The sequence below is a fragment of the Aphidius gifuensis genome, linkage group LG5, assembly GCF_014905175.1.
Source record: "Aphidius gifuensis isolate YNYX2018 linkage group LG5, ASM1490517v1, whole genome shotgun sequence".
Lineage (NCBI taxonomy): Eukaryota > Metazoa > Arthropoda > Insecta > Hymenoptera > Braconidae > Aphidius > Aphidius gifuensis.
The window spans coordinates 14,008,774-14,030,378 of NC_057792.1; the positions used below are offsets into that span (position 1 = coordinate 14,008,774).

General features: G+C 25.7%; 5 protein-coding genes and 1 pseudogene across 7 annotated transcripts; 2 read left to right on the forward strand and 4 right to left on the reverse strand.

Moving 5' to 3' along the window:
• Positions 1-360: 360 nt before the first annotated feature.
• Positions 361-2,699, reverse strand: LOC122857647. The gene is given in 3 exon segments (XM_044159916.1): positions 361-1,026; positions 1,029-2,249; positions 2,370-2,699. Coding segments are annotated over 3 exon segments (1,974 nt in total). The 5' UTR covers positions 2,638-2,699; the 3' UTR covers positions 361-541.
• Positions 2,700-6,117: 3,418 nt separating this feature from the next.
• Positions 6,118-9,726, reverse strand: LOC122857664 (LARGE xylosyl- and glucuronyltransferase 1-like). Its single transcript, XM_044159941.1, is given in 9 exon segments — positions 6,118-6,185; positions 6,276-6,368; positions 6,454-6,707; positions 6,812-6,961; positions 7,040-7,566; positions 7,935-8,089; positions 8,158-8,277; positions 8,332-8,472; positions 8,562-9,726. Coding segments are annotated over 5 exon segments (972 nt in total). The 5' UTR covers positions 8,217-8,277; positions 8,332-8,472; positions 8,562-9,726; the 3' UTR covers positions 6,118-6,185; positions 6,276-6,368; positions 6,454-6,626.
• LOC122856442 lies at positions 9,719-12,893 on the reverse strand (annotated as a pseudogene).
• Positions 12,894-13,160: 267 nt separating this feature from the next.
• Positions 13,161-14,397, reverse strand: LOC122857677 (protein lethal(2)essential for life-like). The gene is made up of 2 exons (XM_044159962.1): positions 13,838-14,397; positions 13,161-13,725 (listed from the first exon to the last, which is right to left on the reverse strand). The coding sequence occupies exons 1-2, from the start codon at positions 14,123-14,125 to the stop codon at positions 13,399-13,401; spliced, it is 615 nt and encodes a 204-aa protein (XP_044015897.1). The 5' UTR covers positions 14,126-14,397; the 3' UTR covers positions 13,161-13,398.
• A 762-nt stretch (positions 14,398-15,159) lies between these two features.
• On the forward strand, positions 15,160-17,598 carry LOC122857654 (major facilitator superfamily domain-containing protein 12-like). The gene is made up of 6 exons (XM_044159928.1): positions 15,160-15,976; positions 16,066-16,273; positions 16,334-16,902; positions 16,970-17,120; positions 17,199-17,320; positions 17,414-17,598. Exons 1-6 carry the CDS (start codon positions 15,670-15,672, stop codon positions 17,503-17,505), a joined length of 1,449 nt encoding a protein of 482 aa, XP_044015863.1. The 5' UTR covers positions 15,160-15,669; the 3' UTR covers positions 17,506-17,598.
• A 6-nt stretch (positions 17,599-17,604) lies between these two features.
• LOC122857644 (serologically defined colon cancer antigen 8 homolog) lies at positions 17,605-21,441 on the forward strand. Of its 3 annotated transcripts, none has more exons than XM_044159911.1 (7): positions 17,605-18,276; positions 18,343-18,480; positions 18,551-19,847; positions 19,914-20,031; positions 20,515-20,648; positions 20,806-20,885; positions 20,954-21,065. In XM_044159911.1, exons 1-6 carry the CDS (start codon positions 18,098-18,100, stop codon positions 20,851-20,853), a joined length of 1,914 nt encoding a protein of 637 aa, XP_044015846.1. In that variant the 5' UTR covers positions 17,605-18,097; the 3' UTR covers positions 20,854-20,885; positions 20,954-21,065. The 3 variants fall into 3 exon arrangements, with proteins under 3 accessions (XP_044015846.1, XP_044015847.1, XP_044015845.1); XM_044159910.1 differs by lacking the exon at positions 20,515-20,648 and adding an exon at positions 20,276-20,393 and having other exon boundaries at positions 17,609-18,276; positions 20,954-21,441; XM_044159912.1 differs by lacking the exon at positions 20,515-20,648 and having other exon boundaries at positions 17,608-18,276.
• Positions 21,442-21,605: the final 164 nt, after the last annotated feature.

Genomic DNA, 21,605 nt, shown 5'->3' on the forward strand with positions numbered 1-21,605 from the left:
AAAACATTTATTATACATATTTATTACCTGAAATATGTATGAAAAGAAAGAATAATATCAAAGAAAATAATATAGTAAACTAAAATGTTATCATGTTTATATTTTTGTCAGCAAATTTTTAGCATCATACATGATTATTTATATAAATTTTATATATAAATATATAAATTTATTTATTATTATGTGATCAAATAGATAAATTATATATCTTATTATATCTATGTTTCTTCTCAGGTTTTTTTTTCATTTGTTAAAGATAATAAAAGAATTATTTAAATTACATCATTTCTTAATTAGAAAATTGTTTTTAACATGACAACACATGTATGGTATTTTTTTAAAAATATTACCATGATTTTATAATTACAATTTATAAAAAATAAAAAAAAAATTAAAAAGAATATCAATTGTATTCATTCCAGACACTTATACCATTTTTTTATCATTCGATGTCTTAATTCAATGATACAATTTAATTATGAAATTAGTTATATACAATTATAGTGTTTATTTATTTAACACATGAACATTCTTTCTGTCCTTAATGACCCATAAATTTATCATCACTTAATATTGGTGATGACAAATTAACAGTTGCACAAATTACTGAAAAAATTTCATCAATATTTTCTCGTAAATGAGAAGGTAAAATTGACCCAAGAATATCAAAATTTTTAATTCTTTGATTCGACCTTTCAATATGTACTCTAGCAGTTGCAATTCTTGATGTTAAAATAGCCTCTTCTGATGAAAATTGTTTTTTTTCTTTCAAAAATGGAGGTCTTATGAGTTTAATATTTTTTTGTAAACAAATTTCATCAATGAGGAATCCCTTATCCACCATTACTGCATCTCCAGGCTTCAACAAGTTCATAATCCCACTCTCTTGGAAAATATCACAATCTGTTGCTCTTCCTCCATATGCTTTACTAATAAACGTAATTGTACCAGATGGACTTACTCCTGTCATAAACTTAAATGTATAAAATTTTAATGTAAACGTAAGTAACTTCATACATATTATTAGGGAATTTGCATATGTATCTCAGTACAGTCGACTATAACAATAACATCTTCAAAATTTTCAAAACATTTAGGTATATTTCTTGAGTTTTGTTCCCTTGAAGGCCAACGAATAGCGATCCTTGGTAAACACTTGCTCAATATACAAATCATTTTTTTAAATACTCGTTGACAATGCCTTTCTGAATAAGCTTTAAATATTAAAGACAATAAAGCATATGATGCATTATGCTTCAGTTTCATGTAAGTCATAATTATTTGCTCCCTGGTGCTCATCCTCTTATTTTTATGCCAATTAGAACTTCCTACAATACGTTCAACAACTTCAACAATAAAATTAAGAATAGGGAATGATTCAATACCGGTCGCAGTACTCAGCTCAGCATCAGTATTAAGACTAAAAAGAGGAGAGACCAAACCAGTGTTTACTTGAACTCCAATATGTCGACTGTAACTGGTGTTGATTGACATGTCTAATACTTCATCGTTTTCATCAAGTGAAGTAACAGAACCTGATGTACATGACAAATTAAGCACATCATTAGTATCACCATCATTATCATTATTACATGAAGAAGAAGAAGTAGACAAGTTACAACTGGAAGAACCACTTGATTCCATTGAATTATCAAACATGTTGACCTCATTTGCATCACCAAGAGATGGAGAATAATTTGATTCCATTGATCTATCAACGTTATTAACCCACTGCATTGAGGTGTCAACTCTTTTTTTTTTCTTTAATTCTGAGCATGTTCTAATAATTTTCTCTTTTATACTCATGTCTTTTTCATGATTCAATTCAGCAATATTCTCATATATTTCAACAATATAATCAAGTAAGAAAAATGATTCTATACCAGTTACATCTTTTAGTTCAGCATCAGTACGACACATGAATGAATTTGGTATATTTTGACATTCATAATCTTGGTCAGTTATATCAGTAGAATTTAACTTCACTGACAAATCAATAACATCATTATAACAAGGTGGTGAATTTATTTGGTCAGTATTATCATCATGAGATGGTGATTCTGGATGAAGTGGTGAATTTAAAGATAATTTTTCATCATCATTTTCCAGAGAAGATGAGCTTTCATCTAAAGATGATGAATGTGATGATAGTTGTTGTACATCATTATACTCATTAAGCATCACAGGATCTGGCAAATTACACGATGGTATAGCTGTTTTTTTTAATTGGCTTTGTGATGAAGGAATATCTACACAACAAAAAAATCAAATATAATAATTACTTTACATAATTACTTCTGTTTATTTTTCTAAATGTTAGGTTAACCATCACAATTAAAATGTCAAACTCTTAAAAATATTATAATTACCTGGTAAAATGTAGTCAGCTTTTGCAAAATGTAAAGAACATACTCTTGTTGAGCTGATTACTTTTGTTATTTTCAATAAATTTTTCCACACTGAAAAACGATCTACTGTTTTTAAGTTTTTGTTTTTGATAAGGTATTTATTGGGCTTTGGAAAACGATGAAACCTTAAATTAAAATTTTTTTCAGCACTACTAAAACAATCCTCTACTGAACATAGATAATTTTTTTTTTTTATACGCTCTGGAAAAATACCAGCCTCGACATTCATTCTTCAATTATTAATTTATTTACTAGTTTATTTATATTATTCAATCTATATACGTATTTTGACACTTGGCTATTGACTGTATGTAGTATACTATTATTATTATTATTTGGATTCAGAAATAGTTTACTATTCGGCCACCAGATGCCATGGTGAATAGGTCAGAACCCTATACAACTATAGCAGGTATCACTTATTGACGATTTTGAGTAATATACACAATATTATACTTTCCGATTCTTCCTACAAACGAATCATTTGACTGACGTCTGTTGATAATATAGAATCTATAACTTTTCATGTGTGAGTGTGTGACGTCACCACTATTTCTTCTACCACGGCGATAGCTACCGTGAATTTAGATGCATATTATTTAAATTAATAAATTTAGTATTGCAAGATGAATTTTTATAATTAACATTTTAGTATGATAACGTATGATAATGTTTTTAAATTTAAAATAAGGTGATTTATGCCTAAGCTAATTTGAAATAAAAAATTCTATGTTTCTATAAGAGCATTTATTGGAAAGAATAATTGATTAGCAGGATAATCGAAAAATAAATGTAATAATTATATACTGATGAGTGAATTATGCATTAAACATTCTATCAAATAATTTACAAATAATAAATCGTTGTTGTTGTTGTATTTATTATATTTTTACAATGGTTTCGTATTTTATTTGTTATTTTAAGTGACTTATTTAACAAAAGTAACTTAAGTCCCTTGTGTTATTTGTCATTACCAAAGCCAGGATGTTCGTCGGCGAAACTGGTCGGCTGAGGGTGCCATGGTTACTAGTAACTTAGTTTGTTTATTTTGGTTTATTTAAAAAAAAAAAACAGATATACGAGTTTAATTAGTACGAATGAATTATGGCCGGTTGTTTTTTTTTTTTTTTTTTCATAAATTTTATTAACTCCGAGAGATGTCGTTAAATGTCTTTTATTTCACAGTCAATAATATATTTTATCAAATAAATTCAAATATAGATATATAACCCTGGTTGATAAAATGTTCGGACTTAATTTTTTTTTTTTATTTAGACAGAAATTTAAACATTTGTTTAAACATTTAATCCAACATTTTTTTAAACAATAAATTTAACATTCTTTTAAACAATAAAACCTTTACCTGAAAATAATCCATTTTTTGGATTAAAAAAATACATATTAAAAAATACACTTTTTCATAGAACTTTTTCTAGAACTTTTTTGAGAATTTTTTCTAGAAGTATTTTGAGAACTTTTTTTAGAACTTTATTTAGAACTATTTTGAGAACTATTATGAGAACTTTTTTTAGAATTTTTTTGAGAATTTTTTCTAGAACTTTTCTTAGAACTTTATTTAGAACTATTATGAGAACTTTTTTTAGAATTTTTTTGAGAACTTTTTTTAGAACTTTTTTGAGAATTTTTTCTAGAACTTTTTCTAGAAATATTTTAAGGACTTTTTTGAGAATTTTTTCTAGAAATATTTTGAGAACTTTTTCTAGAATTTTTTGTAGAAATTTTCTTAGAACTTTTTCTAGAATTTTTTTGAGAACTATTATGAGAACTTTTTTAAGAACTTTTTCTAGAACTTTATTTAGAATTTTTTCTAGAACTTTTTTGAGAATTTTTTCTAGAACTTTTTTTAGAAATATTTTAAGGACTTTTTTGAGAATTTTTTCTAGAAATATTTTGAGAACTTTTTTTAGAACTTTTTCTAGAATTTTTTGTCGAAATTTTCTTAGAACTTTTTCTAGTAAAAGTAGTAGTGTAATTTTTGTTTAAAAAGTCTTTGAAATTTTTGTTGAATTTATTGTTTAAATAACATTATTTTTACACTAATAAAAATATTAAAAATTAACACTCTTTTATTTTAACAGAAAATATAGTTTAAAAAAGTTATTTTTTTATAAAGCGTTGTTAAATTAAATTATTTAAATACTTACTTTTTTTTTCTTGATATAAATTCTAAAAAATATGCATAAATAAATTAAACACAAAAAAAAAAAATTAAGTCCGAACATTTTATCAACCAGGGTTATATATCTACATTTGAATTCATTTTATCAATATGATATATATTTGAATGTGAAATAAAAGACATTTGATGACATCTCTCGGAGTTAATAAAATTTATGAAAAAAAAAAAAAAACGGCCATAGTTTATTCGTACTAATTGAACTTGTAAGTGTTTTTTTTTTTTTAAATAAACAAACTAAGTTACTAGTAACCATGGCACCCTCAGCCGACCAGTTTCGCCGACGAACATCCTGGCTTTGGTCATTACATACAAATAATAATATCCAAGTATTTAATTTAATAAGTTTCATGTAATTATTATTTAAAATTTTGTTTATATCTTGAATTTTTATTCAAATTGTGACTTTGTGATGAATTTGGTGAATCATTTTAAATCTTCACATATCTATTTCTGATGTTGATGATTGTATTATTGCTTCTTTACCACCAAGTTCTTGAAGTTCAGCAATACGTCCAGTCATTTTATCAATATCAGTATCGGCTTTATTTTAACTTGCTGACATACTACTTTGTGGTGTATCTCTAAATGACGTATCCTCAACCATATTTACACTTTGATTATCCAATGATTCATTGTGTAGCATCAAAAGTTCATCAATATCTGATGAATCTGTTTGATTTGTGTCAGAGATTCTTCCTCTTGATACTTTCTATCTTGCCAACTAAATAACAAAAACAACGATAATAATAATAATAATTTTAACAAAGTAAGATAAAGATAACATTAACATATTAATAACAGAAACTTGTTAATTTTATCTCAAGTGTACTCATTTAAAATGATTTTATATTTAACTCGAACTTATTTTTTGAAATTTAAACAATAAATTACATGTGCTGCTTGGAATTAGCAAATTAATAGCACAGTATATTATTATTGTTAAGATTTTATAAATTAATTGATAATAATAAACATAATAAAATGAAAAAAAAAATATCTTAATAAATTAATTATTTACCATTTCTCTGCCGGCATCGAAAGAAGCTTTTTTTTTTTTTTATCTTTTTCTCATGACTGTCCATGGAGTTTTATTAATAAATACATACGACATATTAATAATTTTTCAACTTTTAATAAATCCACATCAGTTACACCAAGGCATGATGTACGATTTGACACAAATGCAACATAATTTGCTGGTGACCAATTGTTACAACATATACCATCATCATTATTATGTTGATTTAATTTTATTTCACAATTTAATGTAAAATATTTATTTTTTCGTAACATTGCATCAATATGACACTGTGCTAATACACCCTCTAATGACCATAAATTTTTGTCATCATTATCTGTACCAATGACAACTCTTTACATAATTACTATTTGGTGAATTACAAAAATATACATCATCAAGAAGATTTGTTTTATGCTCATTTATATTTACGATTGTATTTTTGTTATTTAATTTTATCAACTCTTCCCATTGATCATTATTTTTTTTTGATAATGCATTTTTACCAAATTTATTTATCAACTCATCGACAAATTTATCTTTCAACTTTTTGAGGCATCTAAAATATTTAAATTTATTAATAACAATTTGACGTTATTTATTATTAAAACAAGGTCAAACATTTGTAATTAGTATTTAATTTTACTACCTTCGATAAATTGTATTTGTTCGAAATTTAGCAATGTCTAAACTAGGAGCATGAGGTCGATGAATAATAAAAGCATCTGGCAAAACAATATACCTGTCAAATAAATATTTAATATAAAATAAAATTAAACAAATTTTATAAATACATAATTAATGTTTCAAAAACAAAAAAAACTTACTTATATCCAAGATCAGTCAAATGAGTTATAAATGAAACTTTGTTCTATCCGAAACCAATAAATCTTTGATTAAATTTTGGTGCTGTTTTAGATACAACAACGTAAGGCTCCCAAGTGACTTCATAAGGCACAACTGCCGTCTTCTAATTGCTGTAATTCGTTGCAGTATGACCTCATTCAAAAAAATATAAATGAGTTCGATAAACAATCGATGAGCCCATTGTAAATTTTGTACAATCATTAAATTTATTTGTCTGATAAGAAAAAAATATAACAATGAAATTCTTTTAAATTAATTCCTATAGATAGATTTCGTTTTTTTAAATTTAATTATTTTTTTTCATATCATTTTACTCACATTGTTGTCAACTTTTATTTCAGAACATTGAAATAATTGTCGTCGTAACAAGTTACCATCCATTTCAAGAAAAACTTTGTGCATTCTATTAAAATCAATTGCATGCTTATTTTGTACTTCCTGTTTACGAGGTGAATTCCAATGTAATATCTAAAATAAAAACAATTGTTAATGAAATTTCAATTTTAATTTATTGTATATTAATTTTATTTTATTTGTCTTTTTTACTTTAATTTGTTTTGAATTTTTGTAGCAAGTTTCACTTTGTGTATGATCACTCAATTGTACATTCCAAACACAATCCAAAGTAACAACAATATCACTATGTTTTTTAATAACTGAATTCATAATATCTTGATCAGCTAATACTGTTTCATGAACTTCCATTAATACTTGTTTTGTTATTCGTGTCCAAATTTTATTAAAATTAAATTCTCGCAATTTTTTGAGATTCGTCAACATAACACCAGTATTAAAACCACGTCCAATTGCGAGCCAAATTGATTGTCCATATGATAATTTTTTAATATACCAATTGCTTTGATTTTCTACTAATCCAAGCATATTATTATTTTTAAAATTATCAAATTCATCCCAGAGTAATGATATATCAGCGAGAACAGTTATGTCTGTGTCAAGTGCCAATACTTTATCCTGGCTCAATAGATCCGGAAATATTAATTTTAATAATCCATAAACACCAGAATAATGCTTGTTTGGTATCCATATCTCAGCTGAATGTAGTGATACTTTAACTTTCAAATAATAAAATTAGATTAAAAAAATTTTAATTGCATTAATAATTCAATCATACTAATTTTTACAAATATAGAATAAATTATTTTCAAATTGATGATAATTATAATTCTAATGTAATAAATGAATTTAAAATTTAAAAGTTAATTTTATTAACTTTATTTTTAAAATTAAATAAAAATTTGAACTTTTGTTCGACTAAAATTTACGAAATTTATCACAATTTCGTTTTTAATTATTGAAATAGTATTTTATAAAATTTTAATTGCATTAAGTATCAATACTTTAACTAACTTTATGAATTTAATGTAATTATTTGTCAATCATCAGGTCACATGTCAATTATATAATTTAAATATATACATACCTTCTGGTAAATTCTAGGTATCGAATAATGTTTTTAATGTTCTCAGTGATATTTCATCGACAAGTAGCTGAAAATGAATTGGTTTTGATTTATAAAATATTATTGATTTGACAACTGTCACCAACCATGGCAATATGAACGACATCACATTTTTTCTACAAATAAAATTTCATTATAATATTACTCCAAGTATCTAAAATAAAAATCAAAATTTAATACTTACATTATATTGACTATTGACAAGTTGATCTTTGGCTTGATGTATACCATCAACAAATACATTTGGTATACTTAATGTTTCTTTGGATAATTTTAATTCAGCCTCTCTTGCTGATAAATAAAACTGCTTTTAAATTAATAAAATTAAACATATTATAATTGAAAATTGAAAACTTACCATTAATAATTTTATATAAATAAAAATCACATAATAATAGTGAAATTATTAATAAATATTTCATCCATAATCGAGACATTGTAATACGCCATACAAGTCTATTGATTTTGGTAGTAAATGACATACCATTCCAGTGAGCATCTTTATTAAATATTAAAATCAATTGATAATTAATCGTTGTGTTATTAATACATTTATTAATTTATAAATAATTTTATAGTAATACTTACAATGTTCATTTATTTTATTGTGTTGTTTATCTCCAGTGTCAGTATGTCAACAAAACAAAATATCTCTATAAATCAACAAGTTTTATTGTTAAACTGTATCATTATATTATTTATACAATGGCAATCTTATTATGATAAATAATAGTTGTTAAAAAATATATCTTTGTTAATAATATTAATTGTATAAACACTGAATTTAACCCAATTTAACCATAACCTCAAGCAGTCACCAGTTACCAGTCACCACCTAGACCAACTTGGTTTAACTTATTAAATTATGTCTCTCTCTTTTTCTCAATATTATGATAATAATTTACATCAACTATTTTTCTTATCATTTATAAGACAATTATTTATTGGGAAACGCACAATTCACCACGACGTCTGGTGGTAAATTTCTGGAAACTATTTCATACACCCATTCATATGTGGTATACACAGTATATATGCTAAATTAATAAACGAATAATATTTTTACAAATTGTTTAAAAGGTCTGGTACAAAATTTTCCGCAAAATTGATTAAAAAAAATAAAAAACAAGACTTTACGTTTCTGGGTGCAACAGTAATTCCAGGAGAAATAGAGATCTGAGTTTCTATGCATTTTCGAGGTTAGACAAACAACAACCTGTCAAAGTAAAATCACATTTTGATAATATATCAAGTGGCAAACACATGATACTCATCACTTGAATCAATTTTTCCACCAATACTCGTAATATGTTCCGCATATATAATACGATTTTCTTCAAGGGAATTTCGTGAGGAATTCGTTTTTCGTGCCCATGAAAGTATATACTCAATAGTTAATAACATTTTTTTAATAAACAATAAAATTCAATGTTAATGGGATATACTTGGGTGTGTGTATTTAGTTTCTTTTTTTGCCAACTGCTTACAGCGATTGGCCACGCCCACAGTGCGTTTCCCAATATATCAATTTTCAATTTTTATACATGCCCATTTCTGATTATCAACACAATATATCAGCTGTTCGGATATATCGCCGAGTATGATCAAGTATGATGCAATTAGTGTTAGGAGTATTCTTCCAACCTAGAAAAATATAATCTCGGTGTTGAAAATGTATGTTTAAACCAGATAATAAATGCTCCAAAAAATATTATTAATAACAATAACCTAATACTCGAAAAATATTAATTAATTAATAAATTAGCAACAAATAAATTGGTGTAGAAATTTTTTTTTATTTAAAGAAATTTGTACAAAGTATTTTTCACATAATTCTCAATTAATTTTTGATATTTTTATATTACAACAAAAGCATTCACTTGAACAAACAACAAATGACTAAATAATAATGCTAAAAAGAATTTATATAACTAAATAAAACAAACTTAAATGAAGTAGATAATTAAATAACTAAATACTATCGTCTTTGATTATTATGAACATATTTTGATGATGAACTATTTGATTGTAATTTAGCTAGTGGTGGCATTAGATCAGAATCATCAACAAATCTTTTTTTAAGTATAAAATCAAGTAAAAATTCAGTTGTAATTGGATCTCTAATAGTTTCACAAACAGACTTTGCTGTTTCATATGAATTTGGAAATGATTTATCAGTTCTTTCACGCATAAGTACCCATTGTCCATTTTTATATTTACATTCAATAATTTTATTATCAAGTTCTTTAATTGTTTTATTAATTTTAATTTGTGCAAATGGTATTGATTGTGAACCAACAAATAATTGTCCAATTTTTTTATTAACAATACCGAGACCACTTTCCTCAACAATTTTAAGTTTAAAATCAACTGAATTTAATGATGGTGGTTTCCATTTTAATACTTTATCTGATTGTCCTGGACGATATGGTTCTTTTGATGGTTGAAATATAAGACCATCTGGTTCATGTCCTAATTGTTGTGAAAATTTATTACTTAATAAACGATCAGCTCGCATAACTGACCAGAATTCTTTTAAACGTATTGAAAATGGTTCTTCTTCTCTTATTAATTTACGTTCACTTATTGCTCTATGACGACCAGCCATAACTTTATATTTTATTATATCATAACGATCAGGATAAAAGGCTAATTGTGAAACATCTATTTTGTCATACATAATTATATCATGAGCCAGATAACGAGGATATTTTTTACCACCAACACGATCAATTACCATTTCCTAATTAACAAAAAGAAAAAAAACATATTTATATTTACTTTGTTTATCATATGAATAAAATTTTAAATTATTTATAATTACCCCATCAAGAAGTGTATCATTAAGTAATCTATGTGTTTCTTTGTAATGTGGAAATTTAATAACATCTATTTTAAAAACACTATTGTCACGATCAATAAAAAATGATTCACCATTTGCTTGTATCAACAGCATATATCTGTAAATAAATATAAAAGTTATTAATAAAAATAACTTATCATTTGTTTTTAAAATTAATTTACCTTGTTCCATCAGCTTTCCATGATACTCTGTAAGGTTTTTCATTTAGCAATTTTATATTATTAAGTCCCATTGATACTGGTTGTGAGCCTGGAAATCCAGATTTTGTCCATTTACATATATCTTGTACTCTTTTTTGTACATGTGATAATTTTGATCTATCTGATAATGGTGATACACCAGAAACACCATTTATAAATACTGGATTTTTATGTTTAAATTCAGTTTTACGACGTTTTGCTGGAGGTAGATTACTACCACCACCACCATTACATCCATTATCATCATCACAATCATCATTGTCATTATTTATTCCATTGTCATCATCGTCATTACTATCATATTCAAAACACCAATCTGGTTTTGGTGGTGGAGGTGGTGGTGTTGCACCTTCTCCATAACGTTAATATAATTCTTCAATATAATCATTTTTATAAATACCTGGTGGTCTTGCTATTGAAAATTTTGCCATTACAACATCAAGACTATTATAATCAGTTTCAACCAAATAACTTATTATTAAAAAACCAGTTCTATTAAAACCATGTGTACAATTTCTTTCCAATGGATGTTGTGATATAAATTGTTTACATTCTTCTATAAATTTACGTGTTGTTTGTACATCTGGCGTTTCACCATGTCCACGACATGGTAATTTCAGGTACTTACAGCCATATGATTCAATAACTTTTTTGTCATAAAAACGTGATGTATTTGTCAAGTCAATCCATGAACCGAGTTTACATTTATTTTTTTTTGCACTGTTAAATAAAAAATCAACACTAAAACGACATGCTTCAGATACTTCATCATCAAAATCTTGTGATAATGGTGTTTTGAAGGCTAAAAATTTATCATGAATAAGATGTTCTGCTCTTCTTGGACAATTTAACCAACGTTCTGGTATTGGATCTTTTATTGGACTGAGTGCTACATTGGAGAGTCGAATCCCGATCGAATAGGTGTCGACGCATCCGCTAGGGTTTATAAATTATAAAACAAATATATTTGTATAAAAAATACCCTGGTAAAATGATCCTTAATTGGATCCATTGATGTTGCACAACGTTGATTTTCATGAATACCACCATAGTTTTCATAAAGTTTTAGGCATGATTGGCTTGATAGTTCATGAACTTCAATTTTTTTAAGATACCGTGAAGGTTCATACGATGTTTCGAGACTTCCTCCCCATCCACTAATTCTAACATACTTATTCTTTGAAGATAGCCATACTTCTTTATAATTCCAACCGAATAAAATTGGTGTTGACAACTGAAAATGAGTATAATAAAATATAAAAATGATTGTTAAAAAAATTTTTAATGACAGTAACAAACCCTCAGTATGGCAATGTCATTTATTCAAAAATTTTTAGCATCATATTGTGGATGTATAATGACAAATTGTACTCTATTTATTTGACTGGAACCAGATTCTAATAAATCAGCAGTACCAGAAAAAACGTCAAGATTACCAAATATAACTAAATTATCCAACATTAAACAGCTGGCACTTGTGATTACGTGATTTTCACTCAAGATTGCACCACCACATATGTGATATGAATTACGTTGAATTGATACAACAGATGGTTTGTCTTGAATCCTACAAAATGCTCCTCCTTCAATTTTACTTGGTCCTGCATTTACTGCTGCAATAGAATTTTTTTAATTAAAATAAACTTGGAATTTGAAATTTTTTTATATAATAATTTTAGTTGTTACCAGTAATATACAAGATAATTAAATTTACAATCAGAATAATAAAATTCATTGTAGCTTTAATCCAACAATTCTTTGTAGAATATTAAAATCAATTGTGGAATATTTTGTCTAAATTTTAATCTTATACTTATTCATCTATTTACCAAGTTTTTTTTTTTTATCAGAATCCATTCCACCTAATAACCAGCAAATATATTTGCTTAGGTGGTGATCAGAGTAAATAATGTCATTGTAATTTATGATGATCAAAAAATAAAACCATCTTTTTAAATTCAAATAATGTTGCTATGAAAAATATCATTTGATAATTGTTTTAATTTTAATTTAATATTACTTTGTACAACTTTAAAATAATTGTACCATTTATTATCAAAAAGAAATATAAAATTATTCTAAATTAATTTTAATATCAAGGAATAAAATAAAAACAAGTTAATATATGAGAAAAATTATTAATTTTTATTAAATACTATTGAGTATGTAACTTATAATTACAATCACAACATTTTTTTTTTTTTTTCAAAAGTTGTATCACACTCAATTAAAAAATGCAAAAGAGAAAAAAAAAAAAGAGTACATGGTACATTTATAATAATAATAATAGTGTAATATTTAGAGTCTAAGAGACAGTCATTGGTTTTTTTTTTAATGGAGAATATAATACTGAATCAAGTATTTATTTTTTTCCATTTTGGGGAGCATCCTTCTTGTCCTTGACAGCTTCTTGTTTTTTTTCAGCTTCACGAATGGCTGGTTTACCAGTGTGTTCAATCTTGATGCTTCGTTCATTTTCAACAGCAAGTTCAGCTTTTTTTGGTGCTGTTATTGTGAGTACACCATCTGATGACAATGATGAAGAAACTTGAGCAAGATCACATTGTTCTGGAATCAAATATTTACGTTGGAATTGACGTGAAATCCAGCCATGCTCATCTTGTTTTTCTTCATGTTTAGCTTCAACAGTGACAAATTTGTCAACGACCTTGACATTGATCTCTTCAGGCTATAAAAAAACAATACAAAAACAAATATGTATTAGTACCAATGTATAATCAACAAAATAAACATTTAATTTAAAAAAAAAAAATTAATTAATCATAAAATAATCAAGTTACCTTAAATTGCTGAACATCAAGGATAACTTGGAACTTGTCCTTGTCAGGTTTGACTGTTGATGTTGCTGATTCAGCATTGCGAAGAAGTTCAGCCCATGGACGAAGATAATTAGATGGACGAGCCAAGACATGATGTCTTCTTGGTGTTGGAGCCACGTAACGATGAAACATTTGTGGTGTCATCAACTGATCATGATTCAATCCAACTCCAAAATCTTGATCAAAAATATGATGAGGATGATCCAAATCTTCCCACCAGTTTGAGAATAACATTGGTACGAGAGACATCTTGATAAATTAACTTTCTTTAAATTAACTTGAACTTGATACTGTTTTAAAGATTAAAATAATCTTTTGATTTTTTTTTTTTAACAATTTGTTAATGGCACAAATTTATTAATTAAATTGTCACTTTTTTAATCTCACTTTTATTTTTACTTAAAGATTGATTGATTTTTTAATGATTTTGTTATTATTTAAAAATAATAGCGTTGGTTTTTTATTTAATTCGATGTGAATACTTTGGTTGCTTTTATTCGACTGATGCCAGTTCATTCGCGGTGCTCGTATTTATACAACTTTCTCGCCGGCCGGTGCGCATCTAGAAAACAACAGACAATTCCAGAAAATTCTCATATTAAAAAATACAATTTCTTATTAAAATATATAAAAAATCTATTAAATTATTATTGAAATAATTAATAAATATATTCAACTATTATTCGGCAATTTTATTATCATTTTATTATTAATATTTTTAATTTTTAATTAATTATTTCGATGTAGAAATTTCTAGACATTTCTCGATGTCGAATTTGCGAGACGTAAATAAGCCATTGTTCTCTCCCCTTTAAAAAGGTGTATAAAAAATTGCAATGCCTTATTTTTTATCGTTTTATTTATTTAATAAATAAAATTATTTATTTATTGTCTTTTTAAAAAATAATTAATTATAGATTAATTAAATTAAAACAAACATCTTGAAAATTTTTTTTTTTTCTTTTTTAAAATAATTTAATAAATAAATTTTATTATTGTTCTGATTATTTTTTAACAAATAAAATTGCTTAATTTAATTAACTTTTATGTGAATTAATTTATCATTATTATTTTTTTATTTTAAGATCAATAAAATTATGACAGTAACAACGAAAATTCGGGAATATTCCTATCAATTTCTAAGAACATTCTCGTTGATTCTTTTTTTTTTCCTGTTTTTTTTTTTTATAATAATTAATTAATTTACATGAAAAATTGGATATATTTATTATTTCAAACGTAAGATCTATAAATAAAAATTAAAAATCATATCATACCATTTACAGTTATTAAAAAATATTATTATTATTTTGTTTTTGTTATTATTTACTTTCCATTTCATTTGACATCCAACAGATGGATTGTTTACATTCTCTCTCTCTCCAAAAAATAAAAAAAAATATTACTACTATTTATTTACTTGATTATACGTAATCTTTGCTAAAAAATGTTCAATTTAATAATAAAAAATAATCGTCAAATTTATTAATTAATTAGCTGACTTATTATTATTATTATTTTTTTGTTATTTTAGTTAAAAATTTGAGGTTATGATGTCATACGTATGTTGACATTTCAATGTGACTCATCAACCATATGTTTACATGTATTTTTTAATAATGATTCTTATCATTATGTGTCATTAAAATCATGAGATAAATTATACTGTCACACATTGTCAGTTTTTAATTAATTTTTAAGAAAATATTGTTGATAATTTAAAACCAGTGAAATTAAATTATATTTAATATTTGTTATTGTTTATTAAGTAAAATTTAAAAAGTTTATAAAAAATGGAGAGTAATCCAAATTATGTTGATAATGTTTATACTGAAATTGTTCAACGTTTATCAAAAAAACAAAAATTCTCATATGGAGTTGGTCATGTATTGAATGACATTTGTGCTTCAATGTGGTTTTCATATTTACTTGTATTTTTTCATTTTGTTTTGGGATTTGATCCAGTGTTATCTGGTATGTTAATGTTGATTGGACAAGTTGCTGATGCATTTGCAACACCATTTGTTGGATTACAATCAGATAGAATTGATGATTTTTGGTTGTGCAGATATGGAAAAAGAAAAACATGGCATTTAACTGGTAATTTAATGAAAAATTATTTATCTCTATGATTGATATTTATCCTAATACATTTGTATAAATTAATGATAAATTTTATATTTTTTCAGGAACAATATGTGTTGTTTTATCATTTCCATTTATATTTTCAAAATGTATACATTGTGGTGATGCCAGTCAATGGTCACAACTTGTTTATTATTCAGCATTTGTTATTATATTTCAAATTGGTTGGGCATCTGTTCAAATATCACATCTTGCTTTGATACCAGATTTAACACCAACTGAACATGAACGAACTGAATTAACAGCAATAAGGTAAACAATTTATTACTAAGTCCATTTAAATTGTCAATTAATTTATATATTAATTTACAGATATACATTTACAGTATTTTCAAATGTTTTTGTTTACATAATTGTATGGGCAATATTACATTTGACAAGTGACACTTCATCAACAAGCCAAATTGGTCCACATGATGCTAATAAATTTTTTCAAGTTGTTATGATTGGACTAACTGTTGGAATAATTTCATCAGGTGTTTTTCATATATTTGTCAAAGAAATACCACACTCAACATCTGGTCCAATTACGATTAATCATAGATCAGTATCATCATTTTTTAATGATCAAAAATTTTATCTTGTTGCTGGTGTTTATATGACAACAAGATTATTTGTTAATATTGCACAAATTTGTGTACCACTTTATCTTCATGAAAGTTTAAAAATGCCAGCAACAGCACTTGCAGTTATACCATTGATTATGTATTTAAGTAGTTTAAAAATGTCTCTGATTATTGAAAGAATTAATACTAAATTAGGAAGAAAAATAGCATACTTGATTGGATTTATTCAGGGTGCATCAGCATGTATTTGGATTTTTTTTGGAGAAGGACAAAGCTTTACAAATTATTTTATTTATCCATGCTCATTATTGTTAGGTAATTATTGACATATGATTTTTTTTAATTGTAATTTTTAAATGTTAATCAAGACAATGTTAATTAGGTGCTGGTGGCTCGGTGATGCTTGTCACAAGTCTTGGTATAACTGCTGATTTAATTGGTAAAAATACTCAGAGTGGAGCATTTGTTTATGGAGCCATGAGTTTTACTGATAAGATGGCAAATGGTGTGGCTATTCTACTCATTCAATACCTGTAAATATTAGCTACTTTTTTATACTCTATGTTTATATTTAAATATAAAAATTATTTATTGATTTGAATTAATTTTAGACGATGCCCAGCTGACTGTACATTTTATTATCGTAATGTTGTGAGTCTTGTTTGTGGTGGTTCTGCAGTGTTGGGTTTAATCATGATTCTTTGTATTAAAAATAATGAATCGGACAATCAAGGTAATTAATTTTTTACTCCAATAATTTACATTTTTAAACATCATTTAAATTGAATACTTAAAATATTATTATTATTTAATTTTAATATTTTAGATACCTCAGAATATCGAGGTATAGAAAGAGACACAACATATGATTCTGAAATATCAACACCAACATCAGCAATTGGTGTTAATTTCAATTAAAAAAATTTAATTATTTTTATAATAAAATCTCAAACATCACACTTGTTAAAAAATTCAATATAAATAAACAAATATTATCTAAATAAAAAATAAAAAAATATAGCTATTTAATTTTTACATATTTATTTCATGAAGAAATAAATTTTAAAAAATAATTTAAATCCTCATAATATAGAGAATAAAAGACTTGGATAATTTGTGTAGCGTGGGAAGTTTGGATATGAAGGTATGATGGTACGGTGCCTGTTCGTCAAAAGTACGGATGACCTGGATGCACGCGATATTATGTACCAGTCTCTGTGAACATCTAGCATAAAGCAGATTTAAATTTCCTTGGATTAACTTGAAAATTCAGTCTGGCATCAAATAAGATTGGCTATTGCATATTGCGTGTGTTGACTTGACTCGTTACTATAGTAATCAGGATATTTCGATTACATATACATGCAAACTCAGTGTCGTTGTACACCCTTTTATATAAATTTTTTATATTTTTTTTTTGTTCATTTATTTTCTCCCTAAAAAGATTGATTTTTATATTGAAGTCTATATGTAGTTGTAGGATCAAGTTTCATGTCATTATGAAAACGGCATGCTAGCGACTAACTACACACGAAATTCAGGATGTGTTGATATTTCATCACCATCATCAGTCTATTCAGTACGTCCAAAATTTAACATTAAATTATATCATCATAAACCAACAAAAATTAATTATTCACAAATTGATAATGCTGCTGCAATTGGACGACCAAAACGTTTTAAAATTCGGTAAGTTATTATTTTTAAATTGAAATCAATTTATTTAATTGTTAATTATTTGTATTTTTATTTTAGAAGATTAAATTCTATTGGACATACAATGGATTTATTAAAAAAACAAAAAATTCCTGATTACACTGATACAGCCTACAAAGAAGCTGTTTCGAAATTAAAATATTTATTGGCTGAATCATATACTCCAAGAACATCTAGGTATGTAAAGTCAAAAAAAAATAAATTCCATACTAATATTGATGTTAAAAACATTTGTAAAATATTACAGAAGAATTTATCAGGATAAAAATATTTATCCAAGAAGTACATCGAGAAATCGAGGATTATTGAATGACATTGATTTACAAAGTGTCATTAGTGATAATACAACATTACCAGATAAAAATAATCAACAAAGTACATCAATATTAACACAAGTTGATGATTCATCAGCTCCATCACGTGAATTAAAGACATTGATTATGCGTCAAGAAGAATATATTGAACAACTTGAACAAGAATCACGTTATTGTAAAGATGAATTAAAAAATTTACTTGGTAAAATACGTAATGTTGTTGCTGAAAATGAATTATTACATGATAAAAATAAAATGGCATTATTGAAAAGTTTTTTAAATGAACATAATAATGATAATAACAATGAAAATATTGATAATAAAAAATTAATACAAAAAAATTCATTAACAAAAATTAAATCACGTGATAATTTATTATTTGATTGTGGATCATCAAAAATAATATTTGAATCAAGAATAAGTGAATTAGAAGCACAATTAACACAATGTAAAATTGAATTAAAAAAAGCACTTGAAGATATTAATACTAAAAATATTAGTGATAAAAATACATCAATAAATCGTGAAAATAATGATACAATTGAACAAGTTATACGTGAAAAATGTGAGTTAACAAATAAAATTGATGATTTAACTAAAAATTTAAAATTATCACGTGAACGTGAAGCTGAAGCAAATCAAAAAATTAAAAATGCAATTGAAAATAAACAACAAATTGAATATGAAAAAAGTCAAGCTGAAATGGAAGTTCGTAGATTAAAAGATGATCTAGAAAGACAACGTCATAAAATACGTGAAGTTGGACAAGAAAATTGTCGTAAATTAGCTGAAGAAAGACATGAAGTTGAACGTAGATATGGACAACAAGTTGAACAGTTATCAGCTGATGTTGCAACTCATTGGGATGTTGCATCGAAATCACAATTAGAAATCGAAAAACAAAGAAGAGAAATATTCGATTTAAAACGTGAACTTGGACAAAAACAAGCAATCATTGATGATTTAAAAAAAGAATTATTATCAAAAATATCAAACCTTCAAAATGATATTTATCAGGTGACAACAGAAAAAGATTCATTGGAGCAAGAATTAGCAACAGCAAAATTAGCTGCTGATAGAAGTGAACGTCATGCAAGACAAGAACAAAGTCGTTATCAAAGTGAAATTAATTCTTACAAGCAAAGAATTGAAAGAGCTGATGCTGATATTGTTCATTGTCGTCGTGAAAATTTACGTTTATCAGAACAAATAGCATCACTTGAAAAAGAGGTAAATAATAATTTAAAAAACAATTAAAGCTTTAAATTATTATTAATTATTTTTTCAACTTTATAGCTTAGTATGAGTAAAATGATACGAACAACAGATACACCATCAGTTATAATTTCAACCCAATCAAAAACAGCTGAAAATGAAATGTCTGGTTTAATTAAAAATATGGAAGTCAAACATGGTATGATATATATTAAATTGTTGCCTGTGTTGGGTATATTGTCCCCCAATTTAATCAAGTAAAATTAACAATATTTTTTATTGATAATAATTTTTTCATTCAATTTATTTTTGTTACAAATTAATTTGATATTTGTGTGTGGGAAATTGGCATGTTGACAATGTGCTTAACATGGGCATTTAAGAAAATTAAAAAAGAAAAAATAAATATAAATAAAAAAACAGGGAATTAAAATGTTTCTCAGCTGCTACTGTGGGTGGTCTAGAAAACGCTCTCAGCAGACAAGCGATGCTCGTCTCACGATTGACTGCTGAATGCCAAATTCTCACACAACGTTTGGAAGCAAACAACCTCATGCACAAGTAATTCATATATAAATGGAAAAAACAAACAAACAAATACAAAAATTAAATTAGAAAGATAAAAAAAAAAAAAAAAGAGATAAAAAAAATGAATGAATATTCGGCTATTCTGTGTTGACAGAGGATCCAGTCGAGGTGGTAGATGATGGTGCTACAATAAACTCGATGAATTTACATAAAAAAAAGAAGCGTACAGTCAAGGTTGATCTTAAACTTGAAATAAAACCAAAAAAGAAGTCTGTTGGATTTGAAATGGTATTTCCTCTATCAGCACAGTAATAGCAGTAATTTTATAGTTAAAGAAAAATTGATAATTAAATAATTTAGATGAAAAAAAATTATATAGAAACGTATTTAGAATTAAATTTATATAGGAAAATGTAGCTTATAATTTTTGTGATGATTTTTCCAGGGAACAGATGGGCAACCTCCAAACCAACATAGAATATCTGTCGACTAAAATACGTGAAACATTTGCTCAACAACAAAAAGGTTTTTATAATAAAAAAAATTAATAATAATTATTTATTTTGATAATTAATAATATTTATATTTAATAGCACAAGAAAGCTACGTTTCAGAAACAGATAATTCATCAGCACAAATTGAAAATCCATCAAGCACCACAAAATCAACAGATAATCAACTAAAAAATTCACAAGAAAATAATGAAAATACAGATATAAATCAGGCAAATTATGAACAAGATAATAATCAAAATTACGAAACGTATCCAAATGATTATAATGAACAAAATTATACACAATATGAGCAATATGATCCATCAATGTATCAAGAAAATACTCAACCAGTTACCAATGAAGATGGAAATAATTATCAAAATTCACAGTATGATAATTATCCAACAAATTATAATGTTGATGATAATGTTGATAATTCACAAGCTCCTAGTCAATCACAAAATGATCAGCAACAATATGATGATCAACAAAAATTATAAACTCACCAAAAAAATAAATAAAAAACATTGTATCGTTATAATTAAATATCAATATATAAAAATAAAATTAAAAAATAATTTAAAAAATCATTGTTAATATTTTTTAAACTAATTAACTTTTTTTTTTGTTGTTAAAACTACCCTGGCTAAATTTTTCTTCGATATTTTTACATTTTTCTCTGAATTTCTCCGGAGAAAAAAATCGAAGAAAATCAGAGGAATCATTATCGCTGGAGTACCCTTCAACATTG

Bases quoted from the DNA above. Each gene is read 5' to 3' on its own strand.
- LOC122857677 (XM_044159962.1), bottom strand. From the start codon at position 14,125: ATGTCTCTCGTACCAATGTTATTCTCAAACTGGTGGGAAGATTTGGAT. The intron at 13,726-13,837 runs GTAACTTGATTA...GTTTTTTTATAG, and splicing joins TTGATGTTCAGCAATTTAAG to CCTGAAGAGATCAATGTCAA.
- LOC122857654 (XM_044159928.1), top strand. From the start codon at position 15,670: ATGGAGAGTAATCCAAATTATGTTGATAATGTTTATACTGAAATTGTT. The intron at 16,274-16,333 runs GTAAACAATTTA...ATTAATTTACAG, and splicing joins ACTGAATTAACAGCAATAAG to ATATACATTTACAGTATTTT. The intron at 17,121-17,198 runs GTAAATATTAGC...AATTAATTTTAG, and splicing joins ATTCTACTCATTCAATACCT to ACGATGCCCAGCTGACTGTA.
- LOC122857644 (XM_044159910.1), top strand. From the start codon at position 18,098: ATGCTAGCGACTAACTACACACGAAATTCAGGATGTGTTGATATTTCA. The intron at 18,277-18,342 runs GTAAGTTATTAT...TTTTTATTTTAG, and splicing joins CCAAAACGTTTTAAAATTCG to AAGATTAAATTCTATTGGAC. The intron at 19,848-19,913 runs GTAAATAATAAT...TCAACTTTATAG, and splicing joins TAGCATCACTTGAAAAAGAG to CTTAGTATGAGTAAAATGAT.